The sequence below is a fragment of the Micropterus dolomieu genome, linkage group LG23 (genome assembly GCF_021292245.1).
Source record: "Micropterus dolomieu isolate WLL.071019.BEF.003 ecotype Adirondacks linkage group LG23, ASM2129224v1, whole genome shotgun sequence".
In the NCBI taxonomy this organism is placed as follows: domain Eukaryota; kingdom Metazoa; phylum Chordata; class Actinopteri; order Centrarchiformes; family Centrarchidae; genus Micropterus; species Micropterus dolomieu.
Window position 1 is genome coordinate 7,400,558 of NC_060172.1, and position 25,813 is coordinate 7,426,370.

General features: G+C 40.5%; 1 protein-coding gene across 2 annotated transcripts in view; it reads left to right on the forward strand.

Annotated features, from left to right (window-relative positions):
• The first annotated feature begins 221 nt into the window (after nucleotides 1-221).
• sgcd (sarcoglycan, delta (dystrophin-associated glycoprotein)) overlaps nucleotides 222-25,813 on the forward strand; it is a 167,703-nt gene continuing 142,111 nt past the window's right edge. The window contains exon 1 of one of the 2 annotated variants that reach the window (XM_046039838.1): nucleotides 222-595. In XM_046039838.1, coding sequence (XP_045895794.1) covers nucleotides 593-595 — 3 coding nt within the window. In that variant the 5' untranslated portion in view covers nucleotides 222-592. The remainder of the gene's footprint in view (nucleotides 596-25,813) is intronic. The other variant, XM_046039837.1, reaches the window with a different exon arrangement.

The following is a 25,813-nucleotide window of genomic DNA, read 5'->3' on the forward strand; positions in this document are numbered from 1 at the left end:
CAAACATGCCCCCATATACTTGCTCATAAAACACAGGAGGGGCAGGGCTCACACTGCTGGAGAAGGAGGGGTTGTCATGACAACACAACACTCTCAGGCAAGTCCCGCCTCTTTAAACTTCAAACCAGAAGCCCACATGTGTCTCTGGTTCTAAATCTGGCAAGAAGGCAGGGCTGCAACTCCGAGAGACAGACGACTGGAGCAATAAGACTTTCCACAGCAGAGCAGCAGCCTCCAAAAAAATAAGGAAAAAGAAAAGAGGGAAACAGCCGGGTCACAGGAGTCCACCAAGCATCCAGGAAACAGCTCACAGCTCAGGGACTCGGCCAAAAGAGGCGGGGAGCAGTTTGTTATTGGAAAAGCTGACAAGAGACCAAGGCAGCAGGGAGGGAAGAGAAAGAGAGAGGTTGCTGCCTAACTTTGAGTTGGTCAGTGAAGGCCTCATGCAGCTTCTTAGCAGCAGCTCAGTCCCATTTTTAACTGCCTGACGCACCTCGACTTTTAGCAGAGCTCACCGGGAGAACAGAGCAAAGAAAGAGGGAAAGTAGAGACAGGGATAAAGAGGAAGGAAAAGAGAGAAAGAAGGGGAAGCATGGTAAGTGTTTGGACTGCTCATTAAGTGTGGTTGTTGGTGTGGCTGTGGTGGGCGGGGTGGTGGGCTGAGCTTTAAATGTGCTCCTACTTTATTCCTTCAAAAAGGGCACGTTGCAAGTTAAATCTGCATTTCTTCCTAGTTAGTTTGCAGTTTGCTTGTTTCTTTTGGTAGAAATGCTTTTTGATATTTTCCCCCCCGCTATGTGCTCGCCGGCCTGGGAAAAAACATTACAAAAACTTTACGAATGCAAAGCCCCCAACACTGAAGCAGTTAAATTAATTTATTTGTTGTGAACCAAGAAGTTGAGAAGAAATCAAGCTTGGGAACTTTCTTTTATTTTTCTTTCAGAAATGAAATTGCAAGAAAAGTGATTTCCTAGGCTGTTTGCTCTAAATCTCACCCCTTTTCTACAATCTATGTGTATAGAGAGAGGGGGGAAAAGGGTGGGTGGGCTGGCCGGCCTACTTTCCACCATCAGCCCCGGCAACACATTTGGTTTCAATTACTTTGTCCCTCTGAGGAACAAGCTGCTATAAATAAGTAACAAGAAGTCGAGTGTGGACAGACTGCAGCCTACTGTCGTGGTTCAACTGTAGAGGAGGAGAAGGATCATGCCTGGTTCGGCTCAGGGGGGGTCAGTTGTGGTGAAGGGGTGTGTGTTTATTTCCAGTCTCTGTGTGGCTCAGTGGGTTAAAGTAATTTCTGTTAGTAAGCAAGTCCTGAGGCCAAATCATTAAACACCTAAACTGTGTGGCAACACTTTTCTCCTGTAGGTTTGTGGCTTTAAACTTTTTTTTATTGTCACAGAGAACTGTGGCTTATGATCCAAACATTTCTTTATTTTTGCCAAAATATGGCTTCATATTGCTCCTGTCTTCCTCATGCACACTCCTGTCAAGGTCATTAGTATCAGCATGCTTTGGTTTACGTACTTCAGAGCACCCACCAACTGCTCTATTAGCTTAAAACCATGATCTAGAGTTCAATTACTTTTTTTAAATTGCACTGGTGAGAACTTGTTTATATTCAGAAAACCAATGAGTGGTGCCTTTTCAAACTTTTCAAACTGCAAATTGCCGCCTCAGGTTTTGCAAAGGTCTCATTATCCCAATTATTTAAGATTTCTTGCAGACCTTGGTGAGCATGATGAGACAGAAGTCTGGCTATGCTTGATTACACTTACTGAGATGCAACAGATTTTCCCGTTTTCGCTGAGGTCACCCACATGAAAGTTACAAATCAGATCTTCATACTGTGTCTTAACCAGCAGGCACTGAGCACTCTGTTCAGACTAAGCTGGGCATTTCTGGTATCCTTTGGGTGAAACATGAAACTATGGGCACATCTGTGCACTCTGTGAAAGTTATTTATGCGGTCTACAGGATTTAGTTTAGTAGTGCATTTGGAGCTCACATAAAAGCAAAGTAATGTACTTTTGCATCATAATATTACCTTTCCCCGCAACATCAGCACTTGGAGGGGGGTTAACCAGTTTTGTGACAGAGTGATATTCCGACTACTGCAGTGGTTCCCAACCAAGGAGGTGCGACACCCTAAGTGATCAAAGTTACTGCTTTAAGTTACTAATTTATAACTATTAGAGAAACACCATCTGTTTCAGATGTTTTTCTAATAGTTACTTTTTCTGAACTGCTACTGTATAATTTTGGTGTTGATGACGCATTGGATAAGACACATGCCTTTGGTGTGAGAGACCCAGGTTTTCATTCCCACTGCGACATATCCACCATTGTGTCCCTGAGCAAGACACTTAACCCCTAGTTGCTCCAGAGGCGTGTGACCTCTGACATATTTAGAGCCATCGTAAGTCGCATTGGCTAAAAAGCATCAGCTAAAATGAATAAATGTAAAATAATTTTAACTCTAGAAAACTACTCAAAAAATCACTTTCAAGTTGACTTTAGAAGCAGTGAGTACCAGCTCCATGTTTCAAGTCCACTAAAGTATCATTTGGGTACCAAGTTTCGTTTTTAATTCTCTTTCTTTAGAAACAAAGAACGACAGCAAGAGATTTGCAGAAACTGTTGTGTCTTACTGACTCCAGCAGCTGTTTTGAGTCACATTTGTCTGATGTAGCCTCTACTTTTGTCCATTCCTTCGCACTGTGACTCTGACATGGAACACAGCCCACCTGCTTTAGGACACACAGCAGCTGTTGCTTCACACACTGTTATATTAGGAACGCAGTCAGCGCTCCAAATATCCCCTGACCTTCCAGGCCCCAAACCCGACTCTCTGTCTCTATCTCTGCAAGGGCTTTTTACTGTCTGCATGCTTTTAGCTTCCAGACGTCTAATCAAGGACAGAAAGAAACACAGATACTCAAACCTATCTTCACATAGATATAGTAGCAACATATTTACAAGCAGGGATTTAGCTGTTACTGTTGAAATATGCATAGAAATCAACTCTGCAAGAGTAAAACGCTAAACATTTATACTGGAATGGTAAATCACATCCAAGTAGCAGTTCATTGGCTCGTTGTTCCAATTTTCACAGAGTAGATTGGTTTAAAATGATTTCACCTAGATTTTGTCTGCCACATCCAACAGTTACTTTACAGTTAAACAAGGCTTACATAATGCTTCCATGAATGCCAAGTAAAGACAAATGGAGAGACACCTCCGATGAGTTGCTGATTGTATATTAATATTTCCATTTAGATTGTCATTGTCAGTTTGTCTGTTGTCAACAACTAGTTGAGAGAAGCTGTTTCAGAGCGATGAAACTAATGATGTGACTGCCTGAGAGTTTATTTATTAATCAGCACACCCTCTGGTCTATATTCACGTGTGTTTTGAAACGCTATTGTTTTATTTTGAAAATCTAACTGGAGGTTGGATATGTATTGTTGCTAACTTTAGCGGTCGTTGCATATTTGTCGTTGCTAAGCATTGCTAACTTGACCACGGAGCCCAGAATGTCTGAAAATGACGCTAAAGGGGTACCCAGGGCATTGAAAAGCGACGCCAAAGGGCCTTGACCAAGTGTCAATATGTGGCGAGAATGTGTTGACCCAGCCGTTTTCCACTTTGTCCCTGCATTCATATGTACCAAAATAGCTGGTTCACTTGGCCTACACTGTGTCTGTGTGCCCAAGACCTACAGCTTTGCACTTTTTGTTGTACCTTCATGGTTAAAATAGGCCCCTTAGTCTTATTAATATTTAAAAGAATATGGATGGAAAAATATGTAGATAGAAGTGGTGACGACTCCATGCTACATGCTACTGCTTCTTTCATGTAGGTTTTTAACATTGGTTCATGTCAGAACGTTGTCTGTGACTCTTGAAACCCTGGCAGTGTTTCCACCCAATGAGCTATGTACAAGAGAACATTCCAGCACAAGTACTACAAAAGTCAACAGAGTCTCTCCCAGCCACATCTCCTAGCTGTCTGCTTTTTGCTGAAAGTCTTGAGGTCTTATCCTCTTTGTAGCAGCAGTCTGGCACATTAGAGCCACGCTTCAAAGCATCAGTCTCTTTCTCATCTGATCAACATTTAGCATCTATTCACCAGATTTGCGATGAAATTTTCCCTGCTCTGCTGAACAGGAGAGAGACAGAAACTGGCTATGGCTATTAGCGTTTTGTTCAAAAACATTATCGTTAGTATAAAACTGCTTGTTTTTGTAGCTTGTTAAATGCTATGAACTTTTGAGATGGAGAGAGTGTAAGACATTTCCAAGAAGGAGAGAGAGAAAGAGAGGAAAAGTGAAAGAATACAAGAACATCCTGTAAGACGGGAGAGAGATGAAGCAAACAGGGGGAGACAATAACAGTTGGTAAATGAGTTATAATTAAGGAATCAATCTGTGCACTTTTAGTATCCACTGTGGAACTAACAACAACACAGCCAAAGCAAGGCTTTTAAAGAAATTTCAGCTAGCTGTTTTCCCACTTTAGAATTATGTTAAACACACTAACTGTGTAGTGAGGATGTACCTCGTAGGGAGAAGGCACAGTAGAAGCATGCATATGCCAGTCCTTGCCAGTCATTACACAATTGTACACATCAAGGTGTAAACTCAAACAGTAAATAGTGACTGAAAAGACTTAGGCTGAAGCAAAAACTTATAAATGCCTACCCTATGTTCATATCAATTAAATCTACCCACCTCAAGAAGAGCAAATAAAAAAACAAGATATACGTAAAGAAACAAGGAGCTTAATTATTCACATTTGTAACCATCGAAGGTTCTGTATGTAACTTTCAGACTCTGCACTGAATTGCTGGTAAGAGTTATTGAGAGGTGGTGATGGCGCAGTAGATAAGACACATGCCTTTGGTGTGAGAGGTTTAATTCCCCACTGTGACACATCCACCAATGTGTCCCTGAGACACTTAACCCCTAGTTGCTCCAGAGGCGTGCAACCTATGGCATAGCAATTGTAAGTTGTTTTGAATAAATCTAATGTAATATAATGTAGGCTTGTGCGAGCATCCTCCTGGGCGTCAGCTAAAACAGTGACGTGACACACACGAGACTGAAAGCTGAAAAACACTTCCTCCAAAATAATGGGTCTTCCCACTCCCAACCTGCCAGCCCTCATTAATACTGCCACTGCTCGCAGAGCAGCCACCAAATCCCAGCCACCCTCTCAACTCATGCTTCACCCTTCTCCCATCTGGCCGTAGATACAGACAGCTGCTCCACAAAAAGGCACGCTTTGGGAAAAGTTTTGTACCCTGCGATATAAGAGTGTAAAACTTACAGAATAGTTAATGATGTCACTCCTGTGTTATATGTGTAGATATGTGTACATTGTTTGTATATGTGTCCTATGGGTAGTTTGTGTGTAGTATTCATGTTGAAGTTGCTCTTTGTACAGACTGTGAAATAAATTTCCTCCACTGAGGACAAGAATGAATCTGAATCTGAAAAGAACATCGAATGCTGGAAAATAAATTACAATCATATTTAGGATAATGTTACATTCTATAACGTTCCTAAATTTTATCTGGACCAGTGGCTTTTTGATACTGACTAGCTTGATGAGCTCACCTCATCAGCCAACACCACGAAGCAACCACAACGAAGCTACAGCATTAGCAAGCGAACAAACATTTGCCAGCTAAAACGACAATAGCCTATATTTCACAGGCTTTTTAATGTTTGCTTTGACTCTGGCCTTTGTGTCAGACTCCGTGTTGTTTGTTGATGATAGCAGACTCCATTTCTAAGCTAATGTTAGCTAGTATTACACACTATTGGCGGTGTGGGAGAGTGAAGAGAAGGCACTGGGGAGTGTTAATAAACTTCAGATCCTATGGATTTTCCCTGAAAAACTGCCCTGAGTCCTTGCCATAGAAATGAGTCTACAGGCTGTTATAGGCCTAGGGGAAGGTTTCATTTTTAAATGATGCAACAGTCTGGTCACTCATTGGTAATACCAAGCGATTAATACATGTAAATTGCTTCACATTCTTCCTTAACAATAATAAGAAAACTTGAATTGCTGATATACATGTAACACAGGATCTTTGATGCACATATTGCATTGGCTTACACAGAATATCTCTGCATGATACCAGTGTTGACTGCTAGTTTTTCACTCCTCACAGTAACAGTGTAAAGTTGCCAGTAACCCATCATTTACTTTCTCCACCTGTCCACATGTCTGGAAACCTGCTGGATAAGAGCTTAGATTTTTAATTATCTGTCCATGAATCTCTTGCTCTACAGAGTTCAGCAGGTATAAGATATATTTTTGTTGCTTTTTTGCATTTAATCAGTAAAGTGCTTATGGTGTTCTTATGCATGCTGCTGGTTGAGCTTACTGGCTACTTTCTTTTTATCTTAAACTACTTATATACTTGTAATGAAATGGTATTAGTCAGCATCAGTGATCCTAAATATTAATTGGAACTACCGCTCCTTGTTAGTTAGTGATAGGGTTAGTCAACCTTGAAGTGCACAGTTTCAGGTTCTCATTTACTCCGACTTAGAGTAGTGCAGGCACACATGGATTGTAAGTACTACTAATTTTGTTTACAATTTATTTCTGCAAACATGAAGCCTAACCATGCCACACCTGTCCCCAGAGGCATAAACAGTACCTCTGACTATGAAATAGACCCAACATGGGTTGACTGTCTATTGTCCCAAAACGACATATGACAGAAAAGATTGCAATTTTGTAGAAAATAATTACGTCACATGATGTTACCTAAGTCACGTGACTTAAGTCAACAGCATAAATTCTTACATTACTGCCACAGATTGTTACGACTGACATCTCAAGGATGGCTGTGGCTCAGGAGTTACTGCGGGTTGCCAGTTAATTGGAAGATCGGCGGTTCAGTTCCGGGCTCCTCCAGGCTGCACCCTCCAGATACTGAACCCTGTGAATGTTAGTTTCTGTTTGAGCACTTAGGCTCAGTGTATGAGTGCCTTGGGTGTTTGCAACAACTATGAAGGCGATACACAAATTCAGAGCGTCTACATCTGATGCAAACAACACAGATATTGCACATAAAAATAGAGCTCTACATTCAAAAATCCACAGCGTAAACTTTGGTGTCCCTCCTAGTGAGCTCTGTGACCGCAGTTCTTTAGCAGTTTGTCCTTTTTTGTTATACATCATCACAGTTTTCCAGACTCTTTCTTTCACCCCGTTAGATAAGTTGTGTCTGTTTTTGAAACTTATATATTTTTCATTGAAGGTGACTGGTTTAAATTTGCGTCATAATGGCATTCAGTGAAAGTGGGGATTTATTTTACAGATGAAGTCTTCTTTCATGCAGTGTTTCTGTTATCTTCTCCACCCTCCTGCAGGCAGATGGATAGATAGAGCTGCGGGGGGGCTTGAAAGGAAAAAATGAGAGGTAGATGAGTCTGAGAAGAGGTGGTGAAAAGAAGGAGATAAGTGAGGCAGGAGAGGAGAGGGGGATTTGCTGAGTGAGTGATAATTTGAGGATTAGACTTTGGTGCTGGAATCGAGCTGTGCCGAGCCAACCTCTTCCCACATCTGCGTGGCATGGGGCTGCAAAGTCATTTCCATGGAAATTATGACCCCACCCTTGTTGTTTATGACCATTTTCCTGCGGGATATAGCATCTAAACTCTTGAAAGCGAGTGATTTTATAGAGAACAACAGGTACAGAGATGTTGAAATTATATTGGGATAAATCTGTGTGTTTTTTCACCGTTCAATGAGCGGCCTCTGTAAAAACCGACTGGACACGCGGGGGTCTATCCATTACTGTCTCAATTGTATTTATTTTTAAAAGTGTGATCCAGCAATCAGGCAGGTCAATTAAGAGGGAGATTTCTTATTTCCTGTGACAGCCTTGCAGAGCCTGCTGTCTTTTCACATCATTACAGCTTCCTCAGACCTCAGTGAAACTGAGACAGATATAATTATACTCCACTGGTCAATCAGTGTTTCTGGTTGTAAACGCACAGCATACCTCAAAACATAATACAAATAGGAATTAATCTAAAGTTATGGATGGAAAGTTTTTATGTTTTTACTTTTTCTCACTTTAGTTCAAACGTTAACGCAGTCATTCAGGTGTTGTGTGTTTCATAATTCACATATGGAGCTTCATCTACTAGAAATAGCTTTTTTATTACCTTTCTGATTGGGCACAGTTTGAGTTCTGTGATTGCAACCACACATATCAAAACATCTAAATTATGTCTTTAACAAAATAAACTACCTCTGAAATCTTTCTGAAAGTTGTCACATCACCCTTTCCAATCCTCATAATTTAGGGCTGCAGTAAGTTAAAATTGGGAAGATTTAACATCTGTAAACAACTTCTTGTCTACTTTTTTCACTTTCCCAACAAATTGTTGTTCTTGAGCCAAATAATAGATGTTATTGGTTGCTGACACCCAGATGTGTTTGATGGAAATGGGCTTGTTCGAACATGACGTCAGGGTTTGGGTCCAAGTTTGAACAGCATGATTTATTAATTAGTCTGTATTGTTCAGAATTTAACAATTAGGAATGTTTGTTTTAAAAACATTTCCTCTATGCTTTATGTAACAGAAACATAAATTCAAAAATGTACTCTTAATAAATAAACTCTCTTTTCATTGGTAACATTAAAAAAGTACAAAGTAAGCACTGATTTGGTGATTTCAGGTTAAATTCATCTAGTAAATGTAATGTAGTAAAATGTCTAACTAGTTTGTGTCCACCTCCTGTGACCTCTCCCTTTCCTGTCTTCCTTCCTGTAGACTCCTGGTTATCCTGTAGAATAAACAGGAGCACTCCCTGTCTCTCATTCTCTTTCTCTCCTTCTGGCTGTTTGTCTGGGTCTCCCACAACACATGTTTTTAAATGAATTAACAGCCTGAACTGTTTCCCTAAGAAATGGAAGTTAAAACAGTTGTCTTGTCTAAACAGGAAGCACCAAGAAAACAATCAAGAGAGAAAAGCTTTACATTAGCAACAACGTGTACCTAAACTAAAACAATCACAACCAGACTATTTATTACTCTTTTTGTAAATATGTTGTAATTGTGTTGTAAATAAAGACAAATATATATCCTTGATGTTTATATTGTTATCAGATAGCCCAGTCATTTGAGGTGTGTTCTGAGACACATTTTAATCAGATTAGAGGGAAAACTTTTTTTAAAGCAACTAAAAGTGGCTTACATTCCTGGGCTCATTTTTTTGGTTTGTTGGTGCACATCTTGTGCCTGAGTGTGTGTCATGTTGAGATACGACATCCTGCACATTGAAAACAAAGTCTGACAACAGAAAACCTTTTTGAGACCTCAAACTTCAGCTAGAAACCTCTTCAAATAATAATTTGGCATCTGTTGTCTCAAGTTAACAACTCAAGTAAACGTTTAAGGCATTTTGACTTTAATTTGCTATTGACACAACTTTGAGACTGATTACAGCCACGTACTTCGTGTTAATTGGAAAGTTGTCTTATTTTAGTACCAATTGGGGCAGACAAGTGTTGTGTGGAGGGTAATTTGTTCTCTCTGACATGTGATATGAGGAAGTGCAGGGAAGTAACTCAGTGGCTCAGCATTTACATTTTTCAGTGTACTTCTGATGATTTTCAGCACCGATGCATTGATACCTGCCGGTTTTAAACAGCTTTGGATTTTTTAATCTTAATATGAAACTCTTAGTAGTAGTAAACCATAGGTATGTCAAGTTGAGGGTTCATACTGCCTCTTCATAATGGCCATGAAGCTAAATTCCTTGTTCTCTTCAAAACTGTATTCCAAAGTTCTACAGAAACTGAAATCCTGCATGCATGTACTTGGAAACAAAAACCAGGATTGTTGTAACAAAAAACTGTTAGGGCGAGGCAGATGGCCGCCCACCCTGAGCCAGGGTTCTGCTCCAGGTTTCTGCCTCTTAAAAGGAAGTTTTTCCTTGCCTCTGTCGCCTAGTGCTGCTCTTGGTGGGAATTGTTGGGTTTTTGTAAATAACTTCACAGAGTACAGTCTAGACCTGCTCTTTATGAAAAGCGCTCTGAGATTACTGTTGTGATTTGGCGCTATATAAATAAAACTGAATTGAAGTGAATTGAATTGTGAAGACACAGAGGAAGGTGCCATCTTGTTTTGTTCTACTCAGACTGCTGAAGCCTCATGGCAACTTCAGCTGAGCGTGCATTTGCACAGATTGTTTTTGAAGACTGTGGATTTTGTGAAACAACGTTTCCGCAAAAGCCCAGATTATGTCCGATGACAAGGTTATTGGTTTTTTTACACTCAATACCAGTGTTTTTACTGCAATATTTGCGCATGAAAACTATGGTATGCTCAAGGTGAGGGAAAGATCATGGATAGGGTTAACAAGCCCTTAAGACTCCTGCAGGAAAGTCATTCAAGGTAAGCTCCCATCCAACACCAGACAGCCATGCCTTTCTGTCTCCTCACATAAAGGGCGGAACATCATGAGGTGCAGAATTACCCAACATGGACATAATTCCTTGGGATACTGAGCAGTAGTACAGTCCAAGTGTGACATTCATATGCTACACAGAAGACATAGACATGTGGTTGGGATTGTTGGTAGATGTACAAAGTACAGGACTTTGACACCTGCAGACTGGGTTGTAATGTCCTGCATATGGTTTAGAATTATTCCAGAAAGGGTCTGGATTGGGTTCAATACCACTGCTACTACTACTGAAAAAGTTAACACATCCTGTCTCATGGTTCAAGTGCATTCACTGCATCTAAACCAGACTACATTCTTCCTCTAACCTTAACCAAGTGCTTGTACAGAAAAGTGATTAGAGCAGTGAATAATTTATTTCAACATACATGTGCATATTATATTACAGTAATATAGACTTCAACTCTACATTACAAGGCCAGTATTTATCAAGCTTGCCAAAGTGCATTTTAGTGCTGAGAATTCATGAAATTTATTCCTACTTTCAAACTTTGGAATAAAAGCAAGTTATCAAATTTCTTAAAGTTAAGAATCACTCTCACACTCCCAGTTATTTAAAACTGCTTGAGCGGTCTCTCATGTAGTTAGGAGTTGCCAGTAGGGCTTGTGATGGCACTGTGGAGACAGAGACATGCACAAATCTTTCAGAAGAGCAAGAATGTTTCTGAATTATTTGACATCGTGTAGTTAATAAGACGGGGCCAGACAGCGCAGGCATAATCTTTGTCAGCAAGTTGGTGAGGGACGTCATCTCACCGCTGACTTCATGCAGCAATACGTTTTCAGCTAAACTGAAGGTGATGATGACACTTTGTTTTTTTGCCACAGGACAAATGCAGCAATGCTGATGATTGAGGGCCGTCACAACCATCAATAAGCCGAATTGTCATGGAAACAATTATCCTATGGCTCTTACAGCTCCACACATTGTCACACGTTTCATTGTCTTCCCAACAACACCCCCGGTAATCCGTCAGAAGCAAACACAATTCATGCAAATAGCCGGCTTCCCAGGAGTAGTAGGTGGAATTGATGGCGCTCATATAAAGATCAGCTTTTTTACTTTTCATTTCCAATGTGTATGTACAGTATGTACATAATGTATTCTCTTAAAAATTCTTAATTGTCAAATGTCTGTTGAATGTAAACTCCTCTTAGGAATTTCACCATTCAGTGTGAATTTATCTGAGAATAATCTTAAATAAGGAAATTTATTCAGCGATTGGTCCTTGCCTATGTTCTTCATCCAAAATCCTGTTTGCGGTACAGCAAAGTGTCGTGAATCAGCTCTAAGACTAACACTTAAGATTTAGTCCTACACTTCACTCAAATTAAGATGCTTGATAACTAACTTTTAAGCACAGCTTTGAGCCAAGAATTTTTTTACTTTTAAGTCAATTCTTAGCAGTGTTCTTATGAGTTAATCTATGAAGCTTGATAAACACAGGACAGAAATATAATCTCCAACTATCCTTTAACTGTCTTTCATTTTCAACTTCAAATTCAAGGTTATGGTTTCTTTGTTTCTCCACTTTTCTTTGTAACACTCAGGTATCTTGTTCTCTGCTATACTTGTATGTCTATATCTCCCTCTTTGTCTCTTTGATGTTGTCCCTTGGTTTCTCCTCCCATGCTCACTCGTTCTCTCCTGTCCCCTCTATCCCTTTCATTTCATTCTTTTTTATTCTGCAAGTTCTTGTGAGGTATTTCGGCCTCTTTCTCTTTCCTGTTCTCTCTGTTCTCTCTTTGCCACTTTTAGCTCTAATTCCTCCGTTTCTGGATACTTTTCTGTTTTCTTTTTTTAAACTCCATCACGTCCCTGAGTACAGCGTGACCGATTGGCACTTACCATAAAAATTGTTGTTCTAAATATTCCCAGACTCCCAAACAACACAGCGCTGTGCATAACAATGAATGTTTAGTGTGCATCAGGGAAGATGGACAACTGCAGCCGAGCACCTATAATGATGATGCTGTGGGTGAGCGCAGTGTGCAGTAAATAGCTCAGACGTTTTCCGGAAACCATGTTTGAAGTAGTAAGTCAAAACCACTGTCAGTCAGCTTGTGAGTTGACTGCAGAGGAAATGAATGCAAAGAGATTTTGGCCAAAATTAAATTACAATTGATATTATGGATGTTGACCTATTTTGAGCTCCAAATGAACATGTAATTACATGAGTTGCATCATCACTATCACCCCCTATCACCAGCCTGTTTGTCTGGAAACTAGACAATGTGCAAAATCAGTGACCTTGCTCTTATTGAACATGTTGAGGACATGACCTGTTGGAATGCTTGTCTGATACAGCATCCCTAAAGTAGGAATTAAGAAAGGCCCTACAGCAATGCCACACATCTCAGTCATAATTCCTACAGCCAGTCTTTATCACTTTACAAACATCAACATATATCCTTATTGGGCATTTGCTTTGCTTTGCTGTTTCTCTTGTAATGGTTATGAATTGTAAAAAGCTGCACAGTCCCGTTCTTCGGTGTTTGATTTTTGCAGACCAACTTCCTGGTTCAACTTCAAACCTACAGTCAATACCATATGTGACTATTTATAACCAACACTTGGGTGGTGCACTCACTTTCTATTTCACCTCCAAATCAGTGATCTAGCTAATCTGATTTGCTTACCACCTCTGTGATGTTCTGCCTGCTCATATTTCTTTTTTTTTTTAACCTGTCCTGCCCAGCAGCCTGGTATAGAGTATGATGACCTGGATACCATATTGTGCCAGACAGATTTTACTTTAACAACAGAGTATTAATATACTCCTTTGTCTGTTTTATTATTTATTTAATTATGTATTGATTTGTCACCGGGCCGGACAGGGGGGCAGACACGGGGATGGGGGGGCACAAACAGACAGCACAGAGAAAGGACAACACCTGTAAGAGAAGGGGGATGGAAGGTGGGGACAACAGGGAAAAGCTGTGGGAAACACCAGTTGCAGAAAGCAACGAAACCTGCAATAGAACAGAGAGGGGGGCTTGGGGAGGAGAAAAACAACAACAAACAAACACAAACAAAAACAAACAATAAAAATTATAATAATAGTAAAAGACAACCGGCTGAACAGCAGCAATATACAGCTGATATAGTATGACAACTAAGAGAAAAATGAAAACAAGAAACAGTCCAGCACACTAAATAAGCAAAACAGCACAGCCAGAGAGCTGGAATAATAACAATTAATTTAAATAAGTAACTGAAAGAAAAGCATCAGGAATAATTCTACCAGGGACAACCTACATTTGTTTGTGTCTGTGTGTGAGACTGTGTGTGTCTGTGTGCGTGTGGGTGAATGTGTCTGTATGTGTGTGTGTGTACATGTGTGTGCGCATAAGCCTGTTAAAGAATGTAGTTGTTAGTGAGAGTGGGGCGCCACGACTGTAACAGGCAGGCAAGAACCCCAGTAGCCAATAGGGGTGGGAGAAAGAAAAAAAAAAAATCAATCAAAAAAACAAAGACTCCAAGATGCACCGGACCGACCGCAGTGCGCACACAACATAGACCAGTGCCCCCCCACCCCCCCACCACACCCACCCCACCCACCCAGCAACCCACCACCGTGCAGTGAACAACCAAAACGCCCAAATGCCACGCAATCATCAACACCAATGCATAAGTGACGAGCCCAACGCGCACACTGCGCGAGCACAGCAACACCCAATGCCCAGCAGCTCCCCGCGAATCCCACGTGCGAGGTCGGGCAAACGAGAGAGAGCAAGCGGAATAACATGACAGCGAAAGCCAGCGGAGAGAAACCCCAGCAGCAAGTCCCAGCCCGGCAGCAAACGCGCCGCACAGGTCACCGTGCACCCGCCAATAAAAATACGCCATCCCTCCAACCGCCGGAAAAAACTAAGGCCGCTGGCGCCAGCCGACATCCCACATGCCCAGCACGCCCCCCGGCTGTCGTGCAACACCAGCCAAACCAGCAACGAGGCAAAATCAACTAGCTCAGCTGCATGCCACCAACAACCCACCCACCCGTCAAGGGCCGAGATACAAACCCAGAACAAACACACAGCCCTGCCCCGCACCCACACTGCACATCCCGAAAACTAACTATATATCTCAGTATCCAGAGGGGTTCAGCGACGAAGCAAAACAGGGACGCAAACTGGTCCCTCCAAGCCAACGAGGAAATGCCTCCCCCGGACTTCAATGCACAAACTAAACACCCAGCAGCCATTCAGAGACCCTGCCCAGGGAAAAAGCACAATGCATCAAGATGCATCGACAATCGCCCCACAATCCCACCACAGCCCTCCAAACCGCAACCGGATCAACCCGCGCAGAGACCCCCACCCCCAGAAGCCGGTTCACCCTGTGACCCCCCAAAGCGCAAAGGACCCCAGACCGCATGTCCCGGGGGAAGCTGTACCCCGCCCCAAGGAAGAACAGCAGAAGACCGTGCCGGGAAGCTCCCTGCCGCCATGGAGCGGTAACGTGGGAGAACCAGGCCAACGGTCCCCCAGCCCAGCCAGAGGCATCCCTCCCCAGAGTGCAGGCAGTGCCAGCAGCCCCCAAGGCCGATCTCATCCCTGGACAGGGGACCAGACCCCCCAGTCAAGCACCCCCAAGGAGGAACACCAAAACCTACCCCGACAACACCGGCCATGCGCCCCAGAGACTCCCAGATGCCCACACAGTGAGAGAGCTGGCCTGCTCATATTTCTTGAGAAATACATTACTGAATAATGGCTGAAACTTTATTTAAACCCATTAATTAAAAAAGTGCCCTTATGCAAGCATGCTGAAGAAAAAAAACGTACAATTTCCCTTTTAAGAAAACTACCTCATGTTAAATGTCGTAGATGCAAATGGTATGGGCAGGAGAAACTGAAGCACCTTCCAATCCTATGTGTAGATGACAGGACATAAAGTAGAACAGGTAACACATCTCCTGTTTCTGGGTGTTAAAACTGACTAAATCCTCTCCCACTCAACCTATGTGGATTTTTTAAAAGCACATTTCCACTCCTTCAAAGTAAGCAGACAAATCCTCACACTTGCTTACCAGTCCATGTCAGAAGTGTCATAACCTCCGACCTGGTTTCATCTAACTGTTAAAAATAAACTGAAACTTCAGACAACAGTCACCCAGGGAGGTAAAATCTCCAAACAACAACAACCCCAGTAGCTCACCATCATCTTAGGACAGCTTAAGATCCAGAGGGATCATTCTTAAACCTCCACTACGTCTTTGAGATGTCTTTTAAGTCAAAGACTCAAACTGTGTACTTCTTTTGCTCAGTCACAATATTTACATGATTGGTAACTGTCCAAACCAACTTCTTTCTCTCATTGGTCTTCATTTTATATTTCATAAGCTTTCTTTCATTTTGCTACACTCTTCTGCAAAGCACCTTATTCCTGTACTGAATTCCTCCTTTTGTTTCTGTGCAGCACTGCAGGGTCAACAGGTTCTTTACTTGTGCCCACTTGTGGTAAAAACCAAAGGGCTTGTTTCACATTGACAGAATGTGTCTGAGTAAAAGTGCTCTTCAAAAAGATCGCTCTTGAAACAAATTAAATGTGCTTTCCTGCAGCAGTCACAAAGAAGGTTGATATTAGTTGATACTTTGCATGTTTCATGTCAGACTCTAATTTCTGTTCATGGATTGAGGACTGACACTCTGTAATTATACAAGTCTTACTTTGTTTCCATGGTGATTGATTGCAGAAAGTTGGAAAAGAAGCCATTTAAAATTCCATCGTTTCTGTAAATGCTACATGATCCATCCATCCGCCTGCTGCTTATGTTCCGCTGGATGTGAAGTTTTACTAGTTCTGAAACTAACAATAATTTACCAGTTAATACTTAATATATAAATTACATGTAGGGGACATTATAGTCAGACCCTTCAGGATTTTGCCTGCCTTTTTACTGACTGTTGTGGTCTAAAATGTCTGATTTTTGCGGCAGTTTTCCTAAAGAATTGCAACATTTTGGGGCATTATAGTGATGGAAATTCCTTATCAAATTTCCCTAACCAATTGGCATGCAGTAGACCTGGGATATTTGGGTCCCCTGGGGATGAAGATTCAGACAGCAGTTCAGTCATAATGGATAAGATACCTGCCTTTGGTGTGAGAGACCCGAGTTCAATCCCCCACTGTGACCCATCCACCATTGTGTCCCTGAGCAAGACGCTTAACCCCTAGTTGCTCCAGAGGCGTGCGACCTCTGACATGTATAGCAATTGTAAGTCACTTTGGATAAAGCATCAGGTAAATGTAATGTTTGAATAGTGTAGTTATGCTCCTTTAGCCTTTCTGTCATAAAAACACTTCTTACAGCAATGATAAAATAGCCTTCTTGGCAAAAATGTTTTTGTTTGGGAGAGACCCCTGCTGAGCTCAGAAGAAATGTAGAAGCCCACAGCAAACACCACATATGTGCTTCCAAGGATATGTTTCCAGGAAGCTGCTTTTGGCTGTGAGATTAATATTTATTTACTGCGGTGCTGGAAAGAGAAGTTGTGTGCCATCTGGTTGAGCCACAGAAAATCCACAAGTTTCCTCTGAAAAATCCCCCACAGACTTGTCCAATAGGCAGAGAGATCCTGCTAACGGATGGGTAGCTAAGCCAGTAGAAGGTGTCTGATATTTCCTGGATCACCGTCAATCCCTGTGTAATACCAGGGAAACACAGAGAAATGACTGAGACTGAGGCACAGAACCAACCACTTCTCTACTGGAGAGGGTTCTTTTTCTTTGTGCCAACACCACTTTAACACAGCAGAGCAGGACTTTCACTCACCCTGCAACTGTATCAGGATATAGTTTTAGTCATGTTACAGTACCATACCGGAGCTTTTACACGTCAAAGCCACTAAATAAAAAAATAACTTGAAAACACCATCTGACTTACTGGAAGAGTCGGCATTTCATTCAGCCAACACATTTCAGCACAAAGCCTACATCAATTTGTTTTACAAAATTGTTAGAAAGAGCCTGTTTACACACAGAGTAGATCGATCTTTAGCAATTATCCATTGAGAATTAGACAGAATAATGGCATCTTTAAGGATGCCACTGTCAAAAAAGAAATTTCTCAATAAAATGACACAACCCTAAACTACCGCTAAGCTCTACCACACAAACATTCGCTTAATAACATCAAAGAGAAAAGGGGCGCTTTTAAGACCTCACCCAATATGAAAAATCCTAATTAAGTGAGAAAAAGAAATCACTTCCTAAATAAATGGTATTAATATCAATGTCTATCTTACCCAGAGTGATTTTAAAATACCAGTAAAGCAAACATGTCTTCATTCTCATGCAGCCATTAGTTTCACTGTATGACATGAAAACAGCTTCAGCAAGGCTGTTTTCAGGTCATACTGAGACCATAAAACACTTTTAAATCCATCCCAGAAAACAACTTAAACCTTTTATTGTCATTAGTTGTTCGCACTCTACCTGAAACTCATTACATTAATATTTCCGGATATTATTATCATTGTTTGTCCCTTCTGTATAGCTCTCCCTCACGTTTCTTCCCTGTTCTCCCTTTTTGTGGAGTTTTTCTTTATTTGAATTAAAGGGTTGAGGAAAGATAATGTTGCATTGTGTACTGATTGTGAAGCTCTCAGAGACTTTTATCATCATTTAAATAAATTAAATTGACTTGAACTTATTGTTGTGGTACTGCACAGCAACCTTTAATGCAGGAAGTTTATATTCTCCTTTTCACCATGTCCATATTTACAGATTGATTGTCATCTGAATTTGATATTCTGACAACTGTAGCTCCTCAGCAAACTATTAGTTGTCAGAGGTTAATGTTCATCAATTGACCACCAAAAGCACCACAGCTGCATTATCAAATTTATTGGGCTGGGCTTTATGATAAAACACAAAAGCTGTATAGAGTAAGTCCTCTTTATCCTGTATTGATAATAACAGACTACAACAGGAGAGTCAATTATGTGTGTTTGATTGTAGGACTGCAGCATCCCTTACAAGTTACACAGACTATAAAGTGAATGAAACTACTTTAGATTATGGCTTTATTTTACTCAACAATTTCTCATGGGGATGGATTAAAATTGCAGCATTAGTTCAGCAGGCACGTCTTGGACTTCATCTGTCCACCGACTCTCTCTCTGACTCACTCTCTGTCTCTCCTGAGATCATCTGGAGTAACTGCAATGAGCTACATCGCTTTATCTGTTTTTCTTTTCTCCCAAAAAGTAGAACTTCACTGAAATATTTCTGACAGTAGCTCTCTAGACTACTGAAATCAGTCTCACATGTTGTACTCCAGTTCTTTCATTAAGAGCAGCGCTCTTGAATTTCGCTTACATGTGAGACTCTTCTAGGGTAAAAGTGCCATTTAAACCAGAAGTCATGTTATATAATACTAAACTAAAATAGTCAAATTACACACTCGTTGATGGAGAAGTTTTATCAGTTTTTGTTCCAAGAAATTTGTGAAGACTTTTTCATAAAATAGTAGAATTTCTGTAAACGTAGCGTTTTTTTCTTTTAATCTAATTCTACTTGAAGTACTGTCTCATTGTTCTTCGTTGCATGTAAACACAAACAAGAAAAGTTCTTTGAGAAGTGCTCTGGAGATAAAGTTATTGTTGTTATTATTCAGCACCATTACTTTCCCAGAGGCTGCTTCCACAGCCAAGCGCATGAGTGTTTATGGCTCATGACACAATTATGATTAAGATGTTAGCCTCTCACAGTGAAAGGGGGGAGGCAGAGAAAGAGAGAGAGAGAAATAAAAATGGAGAGGGAAGGGATGAGAGAGAAATAAGGGAGAGAGAAAGCAAGGAAAATGGACAGGTAATTTAGCATCACTGTCTCTCTCCTGGGGTAAAGACGAGCAGCGCAGTGCTGACCTGTCACTGTGCTGGGCATGATCAAAGAGAAACACCTTACATCTCTCTCTCAGACCCAAACATTAGGTATTTTTCACTTTCTTACAAGCTATGTTTCCGTTAAACTGTGAAGTAAACTTAGGCAGTTAATATTCATTGACAGTGTAATAGTGTTTTGAGATACTTTTTTATAATTTCTTTAATCATGGCAAACAATTTGTTGTGCAATTTAACAACATGAAGCAGTTGATTGTAGGTAGCTTTGGCATAAAATCTAGAGATAGATGGATTACTTGCTTTGTGTCCTTCATGGTGCCAGAATCTGAAATAACAAAACATTAAAGAAATAGAAAAGCCACTTATAAGATCATTAGAAAAATCCAGTTTACATGAAACAGAAATTATACCCTATAACCAAGAATACAGTGTACTCTGTCTCAGCCACCATGCTTTTCCTATAAATCCTGCAAAAGCAAAAATATCCCAACAAAAAGTAAACTTAAGGAGTAAACAAATCTTGGGTGGGAGGGGTCGGCCACACTATTTCCTGCTCACCTCCTGGAGGTGTACAGGTCCTGGAGAGCAAGGCACATTAAACCTAAACTGCTCCATTGTTGATGTACAATGGTAAGCAGAGAAGAGTAGATCCTCCATGTAATGTGATGATAATCATCTCCACAGGTATTTGTAGTGTGACGGCCAGTATTTTTGTAATCAGGCACAGGATAAATGACATATTTTACAAAAGGTTCTCTCTTTCAGTTATTTTCATTAAAAAGTGAATTTCCTCATTCAAGGATGATTAGAATTTACATGTGTAGAATTACTTTTTAAAGTTCTCCATCCCTGCACTCTTACTGCAAACTGAGACGTCCTGGGGGAATTTGTATTTTAGGGCCTTGTGGTGATTTTTAAAATATGAGCAAACACGTTCTAGGGCGTGTAAGCAGAGGAAGTCGATCCCAGGAGCCTCTTTATGCTGCAGAGAGGAAGTTACTTCCCTGTCTTTACCTCCTGAATTACTGCTTCGGTGTCTAAACTGTGCCATTGTCTGAACACTTGCTGTTTCTTCCCCTCATTCCTCACCTCCCTCCCCCTTCCCATACCCCTCTTCTCCATAAACTCTCGTTCTCTTGCTCATTTCTGCCTGTCAGAAGCCATGGAGGGTTTTCTGCTCTGCCTGGGTGAAGTCCAATACTCACCGTTGACCCGCACTCTGAGCTTGGCAGTGTCACTCCCACTTCTCTCAGACTCTCTCTTTCCTCTGCTGAGACATCTTTATCTCCTGCTTTTCAGTTTTTTTTTCTTTCTGTTGTGATGATGTCCTCCCTGGTTCTACATATTTTGAATCTAATCTATGCTTAAATCCTTTAGTGGGGCATACTAACACGGAGCCCATTTGCTCCAGTGACATAAAATATTAGAAGTTAATTATACTTACCGCCTCAGGGTTCACAGGCTTAGCAGCAAAAAAAATGTAGATCTGTGATGAGAGTCTGTTCCGTGTGACTTCAGAGAAACATGTCTGAGGACACTTTTTCTACTGTTAATGCTACATTTAAGTGTAACTTTTAAGATCCACCTTATGGAATGAAAGCCCTGCTTTTGGGGGCGGAGCTAGACTCTCAGCAAAGTGGGGGCAAAGCTTCATCACTGGGCCCACCTGCTACCAGAAGCACTTTTAGAAGCACAAAAATCAAGGACAACTGACCCCATCCCATCCATCGTCAACTGCTTATCCTGCGTACAGGTTTGCGGGGGTGCTGGAGCCAATCCCAGCTTACATTGGGCGGAAGGCGGGGTACACGCTGGACAGGTCGCCAGTCCATCGCAGGGGAACAACTGACCAAATCAACTAAATCTGAACAAGTCAGCAAAATCAGGCAGGCAAAACGCTTAGTCTGAAATGCTCCATGTGCTGCTGTCTTTAACCTCCAGGTTGTCTCCACCACTGACTTCTGGCATGACCTGCAAAGTGTGTTACAAAAAAGAGAAACACATTTTTTTTTTACAATATAAAAAAGAACGTGTCACATACTGTGACAGATGTGGTTCTCTCCTCCGCTCATTGTTAATCTAGTATCTGTCCAGTATCCATATCTGTCACACAGTGTGTACAAGCATGGGCTTTGCCAAATTAATCCTAATCATGTGCTCAGCAATATTGTTGACAAGCATGTTAAAGCCACTTACAGAACAGAGAGGGAAAAAAAACAAACATTTTTTCTACGTTTGTTCAAAACTAAAGAGCCCAAAGTTACTCAGCTGTTTTAGTATTCATTATGCCATCCAGTCAAGCTTGGCCCCAGGCCTGGCTTCATGCCTGTATGGCAGAATTAACAAGCAAAATTGGTTGTTTTCTTATTCTTGTCTCTTTTTCCTCAGCTTTGTCAGATCCTGAACAGGTTGAATCTCTCATTAAATTGTTTACTATTATTCTGTGACCTTTTCAGTATCTGTAAGTATTAACCACACTTGTCTTGCGTGTAATGGGCCAATAAGCAGCTGCAGCATGCGACAATAGGGTCGCGCTCAGAAAGTGGCTTCAGTGTTAATAGGGGGCAACAAAGTGGGACAAAAGGCAGAGCTGCTGGTGCACTCAGAGTAAGGGTAAAAAAAAAAGAATTTAATAATTGTTAATTATTTTATCATTAATATATATAAAGAAGTAATGTAAAGAAGAAAATGAACATTCAGATAATCAGGCAGGTTGTAAACAAACAGTTTACCCAGATTATCTAAACCACCATTTAGAGAGAAATATGAAAGCAAACACACCTGAAATGTTGATAATAATCCCTCATTGCACTGGGAAACTGTGAGTAGACACAACTATGTGAAGTAAATGGCAGGTCAAGGTTGCAGCAGGAACTGTAAACTGCCTAATCTGAGGGCTTGTCTACAACCTGTCTGGTCATCTGACTGCTCATGTTTCTTGCCCTACCTGACTTCTTTTCAGAGACGTTACTATGTTCTAGGGGTGGGAATCGCAGGGTACCTCACAATACATGGCTCATGATAATGATAATATCACAAAACAGCAATTCTTCAATAATAGATATATCTCTGTTGTAGTGGGTCAGGGGGTAGAGCAGGTTGGTAAATAATCACAGGGTTGGTGGTTAGATCCCAAGCTCTTTATGTCTATTTGTCAAAGTGTCCCTGAGCAAGACAATTGCTCACTATGGTTAGGCCAGTGCCATGCATGGTTGCTTGATGCCATAGGTGTATGATTGAGTGTGTGGATGGGTGCATGAGGTGCTAATTGCAAAGTGTTTTAAATAAACCTTCTACATAAATGCAGTCCAAATCTTTGAACTCTATGTTTTGTATATTAACCACAGAAAACTGTAAGGAAAGCGACCTACATAAGTACTCTAATGTAAAAAGTATGTATCTTCAGTGACTGCCGTATCTAAAACAACAACAATATTTTCTCATTGCCTTCCAAAACGAAACATGGCTGCTGATGTGGTATCCCTATCAATACATCATTTATCAGTGGCTTCCAAATTCATTAAAAAAAAACAATACACTTGTGGTTCGTTTGGATTGTGGTCATAGTTGAAAAAAAAAGGTGGTATGAAACTGCTCCCCTGTGTCAAAGTCTGCCTCTTTGTATATGCTCCAAACCTTCCCAGCCTCATCCCGAGAAGGTTTGTTGCACTATAACATCGTCACACTACTTCTGCTTTTGGTCCTGACAGATATGTGTCTTAATTCACAGAAGGTCCCTCTTTGGAAAACATAATCATAAGTCATTATACTTAATTTAACAAGAGAACAATGTCAAACAGTGTTTCTAGTGAGGACCGTCTCCTCTGAAAATGTTAATTAGTGTTTAGTAGCATTTAGTAGTGCTTTTAATAATCCTTTAAGCCATGTAGTATGTTTTACTGTGTAATTTCTTCTTACAAACTTAGTAAGTAGTAGTTGTAGTAATAGTAGTATAGCGTAAAGTAGAGCATCAGTAGAATATATTTAGCATAGTTTGTAAAAATATTTCTATGCATTTTTAATGAGAAATGTGATGTGTTCTCCATACCTCTTCTGAACAGGTTGATCTTTTAATAAACATGAAGTTGGTTTGGTGAAGAGGCTGTTTTCATCAGAGTTTCATCAGATTTCTTCTGCTCTTTGCCTCCACTAGCCTGCACTGCTTCAGTGCTACTCTCTGTTGTTGTTGCTGTTGTTGAGGGTTGTAAAAGGAAAAAAAACTTATTGTGAGGTTCCGCTGCTTCAACCATACAGTAAAAAAGAATTGCTCTAGGGGTTCTCTAGATGAAGGAATAGGACTGTAAATGGCAATGGGGGAGTGGTGGGGAGCAATTCATGACAGTAGCTTCTGTATCTCTTTTGTCCTGGTTAATGGCCAAGGCAGGTGCACAATGCATTAAAGAAAACCAACCCATGCAAAACAACAAACATTAAAACATTCCAACTAACATGGAGAAAAATGGAGAAGAGAAATATGCCAATTAGTGCAGCTAATCCAAATAAACTCTAAAACCATTTAGGGAAGAGCTAACACTCATTAGCTACTGGAGATTATATTCAATCACCATAAAACAACAGTTGAAACAGGTGAAATGTTTCTAAACTTTTCAGTTAGCCGATCACATTTCTTTGCTTACCTTTTTACCCACACATTGCTGCCTGTGGCTGTTGGCCATTTTATATATTCATACATTTGGAGACGTGTGAACCCCAGTAATGGCCTATCCATTGGCAGCAGCCATTGGGTCCTGGTACCGATCCACATGTTGTCTATAAAAGTCCTAATGGGGAGCTTGCCTGGCTATTTGGCAGCAGGAATAACCAATAACATTTTGTAAAACCTCATTTCTCTCTCTAATAAGAGACAGACTCTGTTTTTGGACCGTTGGGCTTTCTTCAGGCTCTCTGAATGAATAGTTGGCTGAACAAGAGAGGCAGATGATTTGATTTGCCTCCAATTTGCCACTTATTTTCTTCCTCTCTGGCTCTTCTACTCAGCTTTTTTAACACACACACACACACGCACACCTCCACTCTTATGAGAGTGGTCATTATTTAGCTTGTAACCAAGCACAATTTTCTTTTCTGAGTCAGTATTTAGCCTAAGAGCTTATTTGAAATCTATCAGTACTCTTTGTGCATGTTGGGAGGGTCTGTAGAATGAGAGAGGGGTGAGAGGAGTTACATTTTCATTACTGCAATACATTTATTTACGTTATGATACACTTTGTGAAGGAGATAGATCAATAATATAATACAGTATGTGTGTGTAAATAAGAAACCAATTAAGCAATGAGGACATTCATAAAACTTTGAAAACTATTATTGATTGGTTATTGCGTTTGGATTTGTGATGATGATTGAGTTTGCTCAAATGGTTTCAAGAAAATATTAGTTTTACAGTCAATAAAAATGTGACTACTTTCAACTTGAAGGAAAGCTAGAAAAGCTTATTTTCGTATAGTATAAGCTATAAATGTAGTTTCCATGATATGGGCACAAATGCAAGAGCTCAAGGCTAACAGTTCACTGATCATAACAAACAAAAACATACCATGTGAACTCTTCCTTAATTTATTAATAAAACCAGCAAATAATCAAATGGCTATATACCCTTAGTTTCAGAAAAATATGCAAACCAACAATAACTCCTGGTTAATCAGATCAGGTTTATACAGTCACAAAAAAACACATAAAACCACTGAGTTACTGAAAGAAATAAACTCAGACTTTTCAGAAGATAACATCATCACTTACTGAATGGATCTTTGCAGCGTAATGATAATTAGAATAACAAACAATAGCAAAATTCGCAATAATAATAAGACTATCCTCCCAACAAAAATACAACCATAACATTAATAAACAAACAAATGCCTAATTATGATTTGTTTATGTTCAAGTGACATAAACATCTAGACCTCTAGTTGCCGAAGAAATTTCAAAGCTTGTCCATTAAAGTAAAGGTGGAAAAAGTATGAAGTTGTTGGGTGGATGGTCAACAAAATGTTGGACTTTGACACGAGAGACTGCTGTTTGCTTCCTGTGTCTTATGTACACTCCACATTGGTTTCTTTTACCCATGGGCATGATGGTTTTCTATTTATTTTTTTGCGTAAACCAAAGCTAACCTAACCTTGACCATAGCTGTTTTCAATCGATCAATCAATCAATTTTTATTTATAGAGCACTTTAACAGCAATCGCAAAGTGCTGTACAAAGATTAAAAGCAAACATCAATTTACAGATTATCACATACATAATGTACACAGATAAAATTACTAACAAAGGAGTTCCTCCAAGTGTCATCCTCAAGGGTCAAAAGACAGACGGAAGAGATGGGTTTTAAGACAAGTTTTAAAATCAGACAGTGAGGAAGCCTTTCTAATGGTAAGGGGAAGGGCATTCCCCAGTTTCAGAACTGCCACCGCAAAAGCATGGTCCCCTTTAAGTTTGCATCA